The following is a 13,346-nucleotide window of genomic DNA, read 5'->3' on the forward strand; positions in this document are numbered from 1 at the left end:
GTACAATCCATTTACCATTTGTCTCTGTATACAGTAATTCTTGTGTTGCTCTCCCATAACAACAAGATTGTGTACTTAAAATCTCATCATAATGACTTATAACTGTATCATTATTTTTTAGGAAACAGGGCTAATTTTACTTTATTCTAGACACGCAAAACACATCCCATCAAAACAAAAAAAAAATGATACCAAACAAGACAAACATGGTTTTGTCCCCTTTTATTGAAAAGGTTCTTTACTTTTTACCCCAAAACATTTTTAATAAAGAGAACATGCATAAAAATACAGCTGGCCTTTAGACTGAAGACCATTTCTTTCTCTCACGGCAACAAAAAACTTGCATTGATGTTCACACTCCCTTTAATATGTACATACATGAGACGTGGCTCCTTACACCACACTGACACTAAGAAAAAGACATCAAGTTTGACCTTTGACCTGTGGGGAATTACACAAAAAAAGATCATATTACACCTGATTTGAAAACATCACTTTGGTTGATCTTATTGCTTCATAAATATATCATTACAGTGTACTTTGACGCTGTTACTTTGCCTTGTAATATATAAAACTTTGATTCATATAAGCCGAAAAGGAGCGGGCATTAAAACTGGGCTTCAGATTGATTGTCAGAAACAGGAAATATTCATTAAAAGTAAGTTTGTTTAAATCAATTTAGCTTCAGAGCTAAAACAGGTGACATGGCACTTTAATACCAGGCCTAAAATAACAAAAACAAAGCAACCATGGAGGCTAGTATTGCACAGTAACCCAAAAAATTGCATATTTCAGTAAAAGTATTAGAGGGCAGTGAATCCATAGTTCATGCACAAAGGGGGAGACAGGCAACCTACTGTACAGAGAGATAAAGAAATAAAGCAAACAAATACGGGAAAAACCAGTGTAAAAGACCAAATGTCAGAAAAGTTCATTTCCACAGTGAGCGTCACAAATCCTGCAGATAATTGTGAGGAAAACAATCCTCACATACAGATGTTCCTCTTTTGATTAAATTCCTTAAAAGTGATTGTCATCTTCAGGGAAATTCATACATTAAAAAGATAGAAAATAAAAACATCTAAAGGATAAAAAAAAACAAAATAAAAGTGTGGTCCATTTGTGTGTTTTACATAAATGAAATGTCATCTCTTTTTATTTTGGACCGTGCACTCAAAAATTCCGATTATCAGACAGGTCATTGAAGGCATCTCACACGAAAACTGCCGAGCGTCTTGAAAACTGCGCTCTGCAACATGTGCTTGTTTGTTTTATTTATTCATTTTATTTTATTAACACTGGTTTACTGAGAAGTGAGAAGGCTTTCCAATGCTACAGATCTGTGTTTCAGCAGGAAGAAATTGGGTTGGACCCATATGTTATTTAAATATCTGCAATAAACTGGCTCTATATTTAAAGCAGTCAAAGTCAGGAGTTTGAAGACAAGAAGCTAAAATTTTGAATAAATACCAGAGAACATCATCTACCAGCTTCTCACCAAACTGTCCACTGGTAGCTCTGTTTTCTGTCTTGTGATATCAGTAGTTGGTGTATTTTTTTATGACATACTAATTAGTACAATTAGGACAAAACAGAAACATATCTACTGTACCGTCAGAGAGTATGGCTTTGTTTCCACAAGCTGCTCAAACCACATGCATCTATCATCTATCATCTATCATCTATCATCTATCGGCTAAACACTAACGGCGAACGACGAGCCTCAAACAGAGGCTGAGGAAGCACTTTGCAGTTTGGTTTTGGCTTTTTTTCTAAGCCCCCCCCCCTTCTCCTTCCCCTCCCTTACCTCCCATATTCCTGCTGGCATCAAGTGGATTTTTTTTTGTTTCTTGAATCCCTGCTGAAGTACAAGACTAAAGTTGGATTTTGACTCAGCGCTTCTGATTCTCAATTCAAAAAAGGAGAATTTTATGTTTTTATGTGTGTCGTAAAGGGATGAGATGTTATATAAAAGACACAAAAAGACGGTTTTAAAACCTGTCTAAATGGTCTAAAAGTGACATCAAGAGGTCAAAGACTTTAAAACTGTTTCATATTGACATTATTTGACATTATTTTTGAGAATGGAAAATGAAAAAGTCAAATCAGAAGCTCTGAATCACGAACCAACTTCAGCCAAACTCAGACTGGTCCAAACAAAAGTTTAAAAAAACACAACACTTCGACTGGCAGTCTCGACCTCACAACACTTACAGACTCGAACCCGTTAAATATAACAAAGACGATCATCCACATTCGTTAACCAGCAACACATTCATCAGCCCTCTAAACTCCAAACCAGTAAGAGAACCAGGATTTCCAGCATTTTCTAGTGTGAACAGGAGACGATGGTGAGGATTACAGGGGGGGCTGGTGCACTACAGGTAGGCTGCCTGTAGGGGGAGCAGGCGGTGTGCTGGTCCCAGGACAACAGAGGAGGAAGAGGAGGAAGAAGAGGAGGTGGAAGAAGAGGAGGAAGATGGAGTCCGGGGCGTCATGAAACTCCAACCAGGAGAGAAGGCGAGCTCACAGAAGCGTCCTGTGTTTTCACCTGAAACACAAAGCAGGAGGCGTTATTATGATTATTATGATTATCGATATTATTAAGGAAATTATTTGATCAATCAGTCCCTTAAATCATTAATTTGTTCCCTTAATTAACTTCATCATTCCCTCAAATTAATACAGTTATAGTTCATTGTATTCATCTTCATCTTCTCCAGCTGACACTTCCTCCAACATCACTTTCATCACACTCAGGTATATTATAAATATAAATCTATATATATATATATATCTATATATGAGGTATATTATTATCTATATGTTTGTACTTAATGATTACTATATTTTATTTCCAGTTGTTCTTATTGCTTGTTTTACTTAATGATTATTTATTGTTTTTTATTCTTTTTATTGATGCTCTTTCTACTTTTGCTGCTGTAAATCTCTCCATTGTGGGACTAATAAAGGATGATTGTATCGTATCATATCATATTGTATCTTATTTATTCATAAAGCGCCAAAATCACAACAACAGTCATCTCAAGGCACTTTTCACACAGAGCAGGTCTAGACTGAACTCTATAACTAAGTTTAAAGACACCCAACGTTCCCCAAAAGTCAAAAGAGAGGCGACTAAAAGAGTAATTTAAGTATTGAGCAAGTGAAGTAATTTTAGGGTGTGATTGTTTGAAGGGAAAATATACTTATTGAGGAAAAGATTCATTAATTACAGGCTCAGTGGGTTTTGGCTTTGCTGGATGGAAACAGTCAAACTGAAATTTTTTAAGCAGATGAAGAATTTTGTTGCAGAAGTTCTGAGTGAGTTAAACATTTTAATATTTTGTGGGTTTTATTTGTAAATTGAGTTTGTTATCAGTTTTTATGCTGAATGTTTGAGACTTCTTTGTTTTTTCTTTGTCTTTTAACTTGTAACTAGGGACCATTTTTCACTTTTACGTGTTATTCCATGTCTCTGTGTCTTTAAATCCATCCATCAATAAATCAATAAATCAATAAATCAATAAATCAATCAAATTAAACAACGCACATTGTAGCCTTACCAAAAATATTATTTCCTGTATTTCTTGTAAATAAACACAGTTCTGCTTTTCTACATTTAGTTTAATCTATTTCTAATGTCTGTAAAATCATCTGCAGCACTGTCCTCAATCTAGCAGAGCATTATTATTAATCTGACTACTGTTTTTTGATTCATCGATTCATCTTTTTGTCTATAAATTGTCAAATAGTTGTGAAAAACATCCGTCATGATCTCCCAAAACTTCAGTTAACATATTCACAAGTATTTAATATTCAGTTTCTTATCATATTTAACAAACACAAGCTTCAAAAAGTCAAATCTGAGAAACTGGAACAAGTCACGTCAAGTCATTTTCAGGATCTTTGCAGTTAAATGAGAAATATTGTGTTAGTTTCTGAGTCTCTGAGCAGGCAGGACAGTGTTAGTGTTTGACTGACAGCTGAGCACAAACTGTTCTGGTAGCTGCAGCTTTAACGCCGAGGACAGATGACTTCTTTAAGCTTCATGTCGTCCTCCCGGGTCAAATTGACCCCGTCTGTTTTGACTGTTCCTTCTTTCCTCCCTTCCTTCCTTCCGTCTGTCCTTCCTCCTTCTCTCTTTCTTTCCTTCCTCTCTCTTTCCTCCCTTCCTTCTTTCCTTCCTCCATCCCCCTTCCTTCCTTCCTTCCTTTCCTTCCTGCCTCCCTCCTTCTCTTTCTTTCTTCCCCCCTACCTTCCCCCCTTCCTTCTTTCCTCTGTCCTTCTTTCCTTCCTTCCTCCCTTCCTTCTTTCCTTTCCTCCCTCTCTTCCTCCCTCCTTTCCTTCCTTATTCCTTCCTCCTTTCCTTCCTTCTTCCTTCCTATCTTCCTTCCTTCCTCCCTCCTTTCCTTCCTTCTTACTTCCTCCCTTCCTTCCTTCTTCCTCCTTTCCTTCCTTGTTTCTCTCTTCCTTCATTGACTCTAGGACAACAGGAGGGTTAAGCTGCTGAGCCTCTTTTTTTGATGATTAGAAATCTAATAAAAGTTGATGCAACACTGACACAGTTTCTGTTTTATCAAAGAAAGTTTAAATCAAACATTCTGACATGCAAACACGTTGTTTTAATACCAAGACTGTCATCAAAACACAAGCAGCTTCAACACGTTATCCAGACTTTAAATCGAGCACAGCAAAGCCGGAGGGAGGGGGCGTACCTTTACCGGGCTGGGGATGTGAGGAGGAGGAGGGAGAAGAGGTGGAGGGAGAGGAAGAGGAGGAAGAGGAGGAGGAGGGGGAAGAGGAGGAGGAAGAAGAGGAGGAGGGGGAAGGAGGAGAAAGAGAGACAGAGGTGGAGGGAGAAGAGGAGGAAGAAAAGGAGGAGGGAGAAGAGGAGGGAGAAGAGGTGGAGGGAGAAGAGAAGGAGGAAGAAGAGAAGGAGGAAGAAGAGGTGGAGGGAGAGGAGGAGGAGGAAGAAGAGGAGGAGGGGGAAGGAGGAGGAAGAGAGAAAGAGGCGCGACGAAGGGAGGAAATCCTGAGCTCGTTCTCCTGAGGAGACTCAGCGAGAGAAACAGGAGGAGAGAGGAGAGACGGTGTTACCGAGGAAACGAGAAACCAGGATGTTTCTCACTGTTTTTACTCCGTTTGTGAAGAAAAAACAAACCGTGATGAAGATGATGAAGGTAAATATCACCTGATAGAAGAGATTAAAAATGTTCAGAGGTGTAAAAATCTGGACGGACTCACCTTCAGGTTGGTCTTGGCTTTCTGCAAAACGTCTCGTGTTCTCGACACTGGAATCAAACACACACACATATTCAACAAATGTAAGTCAGCGTTTTTATTCAGATTAAAAAAAACTAGAAAAACAGAAGAGTAGGAGGAAGAAAGAGGATGTGAAAATGAAAGAGAGGAAGAAGACACAAGATGCTGAAACAGGCGCAGACGATGATGAAATGTCATTATAATAAAGGATAATTCATCTTTTAACTACTAATAACTTTGGTTTTCTGCAATATAGTTTAGGTGAACACAAAGCTGTGTTTAATAACTTAATACACTTCATATTTTATGTGAGCTAATAAGAGATAATGACTCACGTTGGTTGACTATAAAGTGCTCCATGCTATCTTTGGTGCGGTTGGAGCTCTTCAGTCTCTCCATTGCGTCCTTTAGAGCCTCCTCCTGCTCCGACATCTTCAGGCGAAGAGAAACAACTTCCTCCTTCAAACTCTGATCCTGAAACACACAAAACTTTCATTATTACTCTGAAGCTCAGTTTATACACAAATATAAATAAAGGTCAGTGATAAATAAGAGATGGCAAGATGAGGAATTTAAAAACATGTTTAACCCTCCTGTTGTCCTGGGGTCAAGGAAGGAAGGGAGGAAGAAGGTAGGAAAGGAGGGAGGAAGGAAGGAGGGAAGGAAGGAGGGAGGAAGGAAGGGAGGAAAGGAAAGAAGGAAGGGAGTAAGGAAGGAAAGGAAGGAAGCAAGGACGGAGGAAAGAAGAAAGGAAGGGCAGAGGGAGGGAGGGAGGGAGAAAGGAAAAGAGGAAGGGAGGAAGGAAGGAAAGAAGGACAGAGGAAAGAAGGAAGGGAGGAAGGTAGGGGGGAGGAAATAAAGAGAGAAGGAGGGAGGGAGGAAAGAAGGAAGGAAAGAAGGAGGGATGGAGAGGAAGGAAAGAAGGAAGGGAGGAAAGAGAGAGGAAGGAAAGAAATAGAGAAGGAGGGAGGGAGGAAGGACAGACGGAAGGAAGGAAGGAAGGAGGGAGGGAGGAAGGACAGACGGAAGGAGGGAAGGAAGGAAGGGAGGAAAGAAGGAACAGTCAAAACAGACGGTGTCGATTTGACCCGGGAGGACGACACAAAGCTTAATGAACTGATATAAATCATGATTTTTCTCCTCTCACCGGTTTGCTTTCCTCAGATTTGGGCAGCGCTGCTCTCCAGAACATCCGCAGCAGCGAGTCGGCTTCCTCCAGGATCAGTCGCAGCGTTTTAGTGTCGAGCAGAAGCTTCCTGACCGAGCCGGAGTCTGACGGCTGAAACACGTTAAAGAAAACACACAAAACTAATAATTAATTCACGATTCATCAGTCAGATTATTGTAAGGATGATACATAAAGAAGATTATCTATAAAAGGTAGAAAATGTAAATAATCTGCAGCCAAAAAAACACAAAGTATTCACTATATAATTAATATAAAATAAAGAAAACTAAGATACTCTGCAGCACTAAGAGTGAAAAACATTATTTTATTTTATATTTTATCCTGTTTTATTACTCAGACTCTCCTTTTTATTCCTAATTGTGTTCTATTTCATCTTTAATTGTTTTATTAGTTTATTTTATTCTCATCTTTGTTTTTCCTTCATCTCATTTCTGTTTTTTATTTTATAACGACTTAATTTAGTTTTTTTAATTTATTAATTATATTATGTTTATTTATTTTGTACATCTATATTTTGATATTCTGACGGGGGCTCTGCAACCTTTACTATCAAAAAGAAACATTTTACCATAAAATTCATCTGGAGCCGCAAAACATATTTGACTCCTTAAAATGAAGATAAAACAGCCTAAAAGTTTTATTTATAGTTATATTATATACACAAAAACATAGTTCATGTTGTATTTATGACATTATAGAACTACAATAAGGTAAATTGATGACATTTTATTATTTTTATGTTGTAGGGTAAACATAATTTAGCTTTTTATGAATGTAATAAGCGCATAAGGAATGACAAATAAAGGAAATCTATAAGTGACACATAAAATGTACCTTTTTTCCCCACGTACTGAACATTTATCTACATCAGGCTGAGTAAACTGGCTGCAAACTGCTTTTCATAATGCTCCAATACTTAAAATAAATCTTGATTGGCTGGATTCCGAACTCTTTTTAGTCCCTGAACATCTCACCTGATGACGGCTGAACTCCTGCGATGCGTTCAGGGAACCCACGGCCGCCTCCATCTTGCGGAGGAGCGCGGCTCCCTCCAGGATTTGCTGCTGCAGAGCTTTGAAGTCGTCCACGTGTCCGACTGCGTGGCGGCCGTGACGGTTAGAGAAAGTGCCGTCTGGAGCCTGACCCTGCAACGCTGAGGCTGCTGGGAAGGAGAACAAGAGAATAAAGCTTATATTATTATTTATTCATTGTATTTATGAGTTAATTCTATATATTTAAACATTTAATGTGTAGATACATATGTGTATTTGGCATTTTATTCAGATTTTTCTCTTTTTATGCCTGTAAAGCACTTTTTAATTGCGGATTTCTATTAATTCTATATATAAAAAGTTATTATATATATTATTATATAGTCATAGAAGACATTTAGCAGGATCAATATGAGGTAATGTTAACTTGGGACTGACAGCAGATTCAAACAGACTGGAAGATAAATAAAAAACTCTCTAAAAGGATAAATAGAAACCTGATAATAGTTTAAAAAAAATACTATCTTCTAAATAAAAGAGAATAAACAGTGTTAATTAATGCAGGATTTAAAATGCATGGATCAGGTGTAAGCTGTCAATAAATAAATCCTAAAAGCTGGTATTCAAATAATAGTCACAAACAATTAACTGTTACTAATAAAGGCTGGAAAAGAAATAAAAATACACTGGGAAGAGCTGAAAACATTTTAACCCTCTTGTTGTCCTCGAGTCAAGGAAAGAAGGGAGGAAGAAGGAAGGAAAGGAGGGAGGAAGGAAGGATGGATGGAAGGAAGGAAGGATGGATGTAAGGAAGGATGGAAGGAAGGAAGTGGTAAAAAGGTAAACGGTAAAAATAGTGGGGGTCAGTTGCAGTAAGACATCATGGAGGTCAGATGCAGTAAGACATCATGGAGGTCAGATGCAGTAAGACATCATGGAGGTCAGATGCAGTAAGACATCATGGAGGTCAGATGCAGTAAGTAGGACGACACGAAGGTTAAATTACAGCCTGATCTTTACAGCAGCTTGACACCAAAAGAAAAAACATTAAACTAGAAGCGACTGGAATTAATTTGTAGGGGAAAAAAGCAAAAAAAATCCCACCTCATCCTCAGAGGTTTAGATTTATATTATGTATAACAGCAGTAAAGTCGAGTCTTTTCTCACCTTTGTCTGCAGCTCTGGCGCCACCTGCAGGTTTGAGAGCAGTGTGCAGCGGAGAGGAAGGACTGATGAGTCCCGTATCTCTCACAGGAGGGGAAGGAACGTTGTCTGTGGAGAGAGAAAAGTTTCCATTAGAGCTGCTTTCACTGTTATTCAGACGTTTAATTCAGATTTTAGTAAAGACACAGCTCATAGAGTAATAAAATATAATGTTTATAAAAGGGTTAGTGAGGTTTGTTTAGTGTTCATGTGGTTTAGTCAAATTTAAAGGGGTAAAAATGTGAAAAAAAGGAAGAAGCAAGGAAAGGAGGGAGGAATGGAGGAAGAAAGAAGGTAGAATGAAAGGAAGGGAGGAAGAAAGACGGAAAGGAGGGAGGAAGGAAGGAAGGAAGAAGGAAGGAAGGAAAGTAGGGAGTAAGGAAAGAAGAAGGAAGGAAAGGAGGGAGGAAGGGAGGAAGAAGGAAGGTAGAAGGAAGGAAGGAAGGAAGGAAGGAAGGAAGGTAGGAGGGAGGGAAGAAATAAGGAAGGAAGGAGGGAGAGAGGAAGGAAAGAAGGAAAGGAGGAAGGAAGGAAGGAAGGAAGGAAGGAAAGAAGGACAGAGGAAGGAAGGAAGGAGGGAAGGAAGGACAGAGGGAAGGGAAGAAAGAGAGAGGAAGGAAAGAAGGAAGGAAGGAAGGAAGGAAGGAAGGAAGGAAGGAAAGAAGGAACAGTCAACCCGGGAGGACGACACGAAGGTTTAACAAACCTGATGCTGCTTTTAAAACTAGTTTAAACATATTTTTAAATTGCTCATCCTGCCGACTCTTCTTTGTTACTAAGCTCTAAACATGAAGCTGCATCATACTGACCGTTGAAGAGTTGTCTCCGGGCTCGAGGCTGTGCGTCCGTCTGTCCGCTCAGCTGCTGCTCCAGCTGGATGTGAAGCTCTCTGGGGTCAAAGGTCGCAGTGTGTTCACCTGGCTGGATGATGTCACCAGTCTGAGCTGCTCAGAAACAAACACACACTTCAGTAAAGATGCTTTTTATCTCTCCAGGATGCAGAGACGTTTGTTGCTGATCTCCAGGTGAACAAACAGAAAGTAGTTTGTCAGGAGTTTGCTGATGAGTCTTACCTGACGATGCGTTCAGGGACACTCCGCACACTCTGTGGTAAACCTGCAGCTCACACTGCAGCGAGCAGAGCAGACTGCGGCTCTCACACAGCTGCTGCTGCAGGACACTCACCTCATGCTGCAGCCTGTCAACACACACACATCAAATAATATGTTATTTAAGCTTTTTATTGTTGTATTTGATTCTTTTTTTAAATGAAGAATCCATCAAATCACAAGTTATTTATGCTTTTATTGTCATATCTGGCTCCTTTTATATGAAAAATACATCAATTAACATGTTATTTAAGCTTTAATTGTTGTATGTGACTCTTTTTATATGAATAATACAACAAATAACATGTTATTTAAGCTTTAATTGTTGTATTTGACTCTTTTTAAATGAAGCAACTGATGAATGAGTGATGAGTCTTTGAATAAGCTTTTAGTTTCAAATCATTTTCTATAGATAATATGTATTAATGAGAACCAATACTTGATATAAAACGCCCTATAAATAGATTTCATGATATGTTTGATGCTCTTTAATTAGTAAACCCTTTGATGTTGTTTTTTCCTACATATTTCCTGTCATGGTACCAAACTGCTCTTCCTCTCAGAGATAAAGTAGAGACTCAGACCTGTTGATGTTCTCCTGGTTCTTCAGTCTCTCCTGTTTCATCTGTGTGATCTCTTGACTCTGAGCTTCAGCATCCGCCTGCAGCTTCCTGCTCTGCTCCGCCCATCTCTCCGCCTCCAGCTCCGCCTCCTTCAGCCGAGCTCGATCCAGCATGGCCGCCTCCCTCAGCTGCTCCGCCTCCTTACTGCCCTCTGCAGGAGGAGGAGGAACAAAGAGCGTCTCATCAGGAATCACAGGACGATGTTAGAAATGATGTGTTTTATACATAGACTGTATATATAATGGACGTAACAGCCGTGACGTCACCCATTGTTTTGTGGACTGCTGCTCGGAGGCCAATAGTATCGGATCTGAGCAGCGCCATCTTGAAAATTTCAGGTGCATGCTGGGAAAAATAAAAACATGGATTCTACTTATATGGGCATCAGGAGGAGCATGAGGCGCCCTCCTGAACCTGTGAACCAATCAACCTGTCAATGACGACATAGCCACGCCCTAATGCATACCCTGCTTTATCGTCACATATAAAATCAGGGAGGCCAAAATGTCCCAAATGAACATCATACTGCATTGAAGAAGGCTTTAAACTAGCGATTGAGACCATAAACACATTTTGAAAACGTTTACTGAGGTTAGAAATCAAGTGAGAAGTTGGTGAATTCTCCATTGACTTGTATAGAGACGGAAGTCCTTTTGACACCAAAACGGTCGCCCCCTGGTGGCCTTTTGATAGAATGCAGTTTTAAGTTACTTCCGACTTCCGCGTTGGCCTCATTTCAGAGGACCGGAACTCCCCGCCTGGGTTTATATCTGCAGATGTTTGATGTTTGTACCTTTCTCTGTTTGCTTCAGCTGGTTCTGCAGACTGATGTTTTCTTCTTTCAGCAGCCGCATCTCACTGGACAGCTGACCAACTGAATCCAGACCCTGGATGTAGATGTTGGTGGGAGCTCCTGCAGGAGGAGGAGGAGGAGGAAGGAGGAGGAGGAGGAGGAGGAGGAGGAGGAAGAGGAGGATTTTTATTCATATTCACTCATGCTGAATAATTATGAGGCAGTAAATGTCAAATAAAAATCTATCTATCTATCTATCTATCTATCTATCTATCTATCTATCTATCTATCTATCTATCTATCTATCTATCTATCTATCTATCTATCTATCTATCTATCTATCTATCTATCTATCTATCTATCTATCCATCTATCTATCTATCTATCTATCTATCTATCTATCTACATTCATTGATTAATTATAAACTTATAAAGAGGTGTCATTGTATTTTCACTTTAATTGATCTCATTTCTATTACTTTTATTAAGTGTTTTATTTTCCGTCTCATGTTACATTAATGCTTGTTACAGGCTTTTATGTGTATGATGATGATTATTATTACTATTATTATTATGAATGTATTGTTACCTTTCTCAGTGGCGGTGCGAGCCAGTCTCTCCTCCAGCTGCTGACGGAGGCGGTCGTTGGTCTGGATCGAGTCTTCCAGTCTTTCTCTCAGACTGCGGATTTCTCTCAGATGTTCCTTCATCAGGTCCGAACCTGGAAACACAAACACAGGTTCAGTTTTTAATCTCTTTTTACACAGTTTACTGCAAACTACTACAAAATACGTCCTACAGTCTGCTGGAAAACTTAACAGATTCATTAAACACCAACTATTTCATGATTCATTCCCTGTTTATGTCATTTATTAAGTACATTTTATATTAATAATAATTATAGTTTCAGCTTCTTAAATGTGAGGATTTGCTGCTTTTCTCTGTTTCATATCACTGTAAATTAAATATCTTTGTTTTGGACTCATTGTGATTGATTGTTCTTCATTTTCAGATGCTTATTTACACTCACTTATAAATCCAGCTTTTCTTGTTGTCACAGTTACAGGATTGTTTTGCGGTAATGCAAAAACCAAGTCGAGTGAGACATCTTTTGTTTCATTTCTTAAAAATCTTTTTAACTTTCATTTCTTCTTATTTGTTTTAATGGCTTGTCTTTTTTAATACATATTGTTGACTTTTACTTAATGTACTCATGTGTTATTGTTTAAAATGTAAAACACTAATAATAACTAATAATAATAATAATACTATTAATGATAATGAAAATAATAATAATGATAACAATAAAGATAATAATAATAATACTAAGAAGAATAAGAATAAAAAAGATAATAATAATAAAGATAATAACTAAAGATAATAATAACAATAATAATAATAATAAAGGTAATAATAATAATAATAATACAGATAATAATAATAATAATAATAATAATAATAATAATAATAATAATAATAATAATAAAAAAAAATAAATAAATAAATACATACATAAAATAATAATAACAATAATAAAAAATAAAAAATAAAAAATAAAAAATAAATATCTTTAACCCTTCAGCATCGTCTCTACCTGTGTGGCTGGTTCCTGACTGGTAACCGGAGGATCCTGACGACAGGTCAGCTCCAACTCTCATCGACCGTGTACCGTACGCCATATCCCACAATGCACTGCTCTCCAGCAGGCTGGCGCCGGCCTTCATGGCCAGGCTGGCGTCCAGGCTGCTGCTGGCGGCGCTGCTGAAAGGAGACGGCTGGTATCCGTGGTAGGAGAAGGGCAGGAAGCCAGAAGAGTCCGTCTGCTGCTGGGACAACAACGGCAAACCCTGCAGAGGTTTGGACTGAGGGGTGGAGAACCCTGCAGGAGGAGACGGAGGGATGGAAATGAGTAAATAAAGTAAAATATGGGTTTTTAAAAAGGGAAAACACTGCAGACGAGCTGGAAATGGTTAGTCAGATAACACACTGCTTCCTCTTACACACACAGTAATAAAGACAAGGAGGGATGGAGAGAATGAGTTTGTTAATCAGCTGAAGGAAATCTCTCAAATCTCCTTCCTTCCTTCATCATCATCATCATCGTCAGTGTTAAAAGATAACAGCAAATCCTCCTCCAGCTGTCAGGCCGGAGCGCTCTGACTTCATTAAGTG

General features: G+C 38.7%; 1 protein-coding gene across 1 annotated transcript in view; it reads right to left on the minus strand.

Annotated features, from left to right (window-relative positions):
- Positions 1-207: 207 nt before the first annotated feature.
- Positions 208-13,346, minus strand: part of LOC133985290 (myomegalin-like) — a 39,737-nt gene continuing 26,598 nt past the window's right edge. The window contains exons 9-20 of the mRNA XM_062424884.1: positions 12,769-13,053; positions 11,764-11,895; positions 11,175-11,294; positions 10,343-10,532; positions 9,723-9,847; positions 9,459-9,593; positions 8,614-8,718; positions 7,429-7,613; positions 6,413-6,544; positions 5,601-5,739; positions 5,248-5,294; positions 208-2,551 (exon numbers count right to left, since the gene is read on the minus strand). Of these exons, the coding sequence (XP_062280868.1) occupies positions 2,495-2,551; positions 5,248-5,294; positions 5,601-5,739; positions 6,413-6,544; positions 7,429-7,613; positions 8,614-8,718; positions 9,459-9,593; positions 9,723-9,847; positions 10,343-10,532; positions 11,175-11,294; positions 11,764-11,895; positions 12,769-13,053 (1,652 nt within the window). The 3' untranslated portion in view covers positions 208-2,494. The remainder of the gene's footprint in view (positions 2,552-5,247; positions 5,295-5,600; positions 5,740-6,412; positions 6,545-7,428; positions 7,614-8,613; positions 8,719-9,458; positions 9,594-9,722; positions 9,848-10,342; positions 10,533-11,174; positions 11,295-11,763; positions 11,896-12,768; positions 13,054-13,346) is intronic.

This window comes from Scomber scombrus, chromosome 8 (genome assembly GCF_963691925.1).
Source record: "Scomber scombrus chromosome 8, fScoSco1.1, whole genome shotgun sequence".
NCBI lineage: Eukaryota > Metazoa > Chordata > Actinopteri > Scombriformes > Scombridae > Scomber > Scomber scombrus.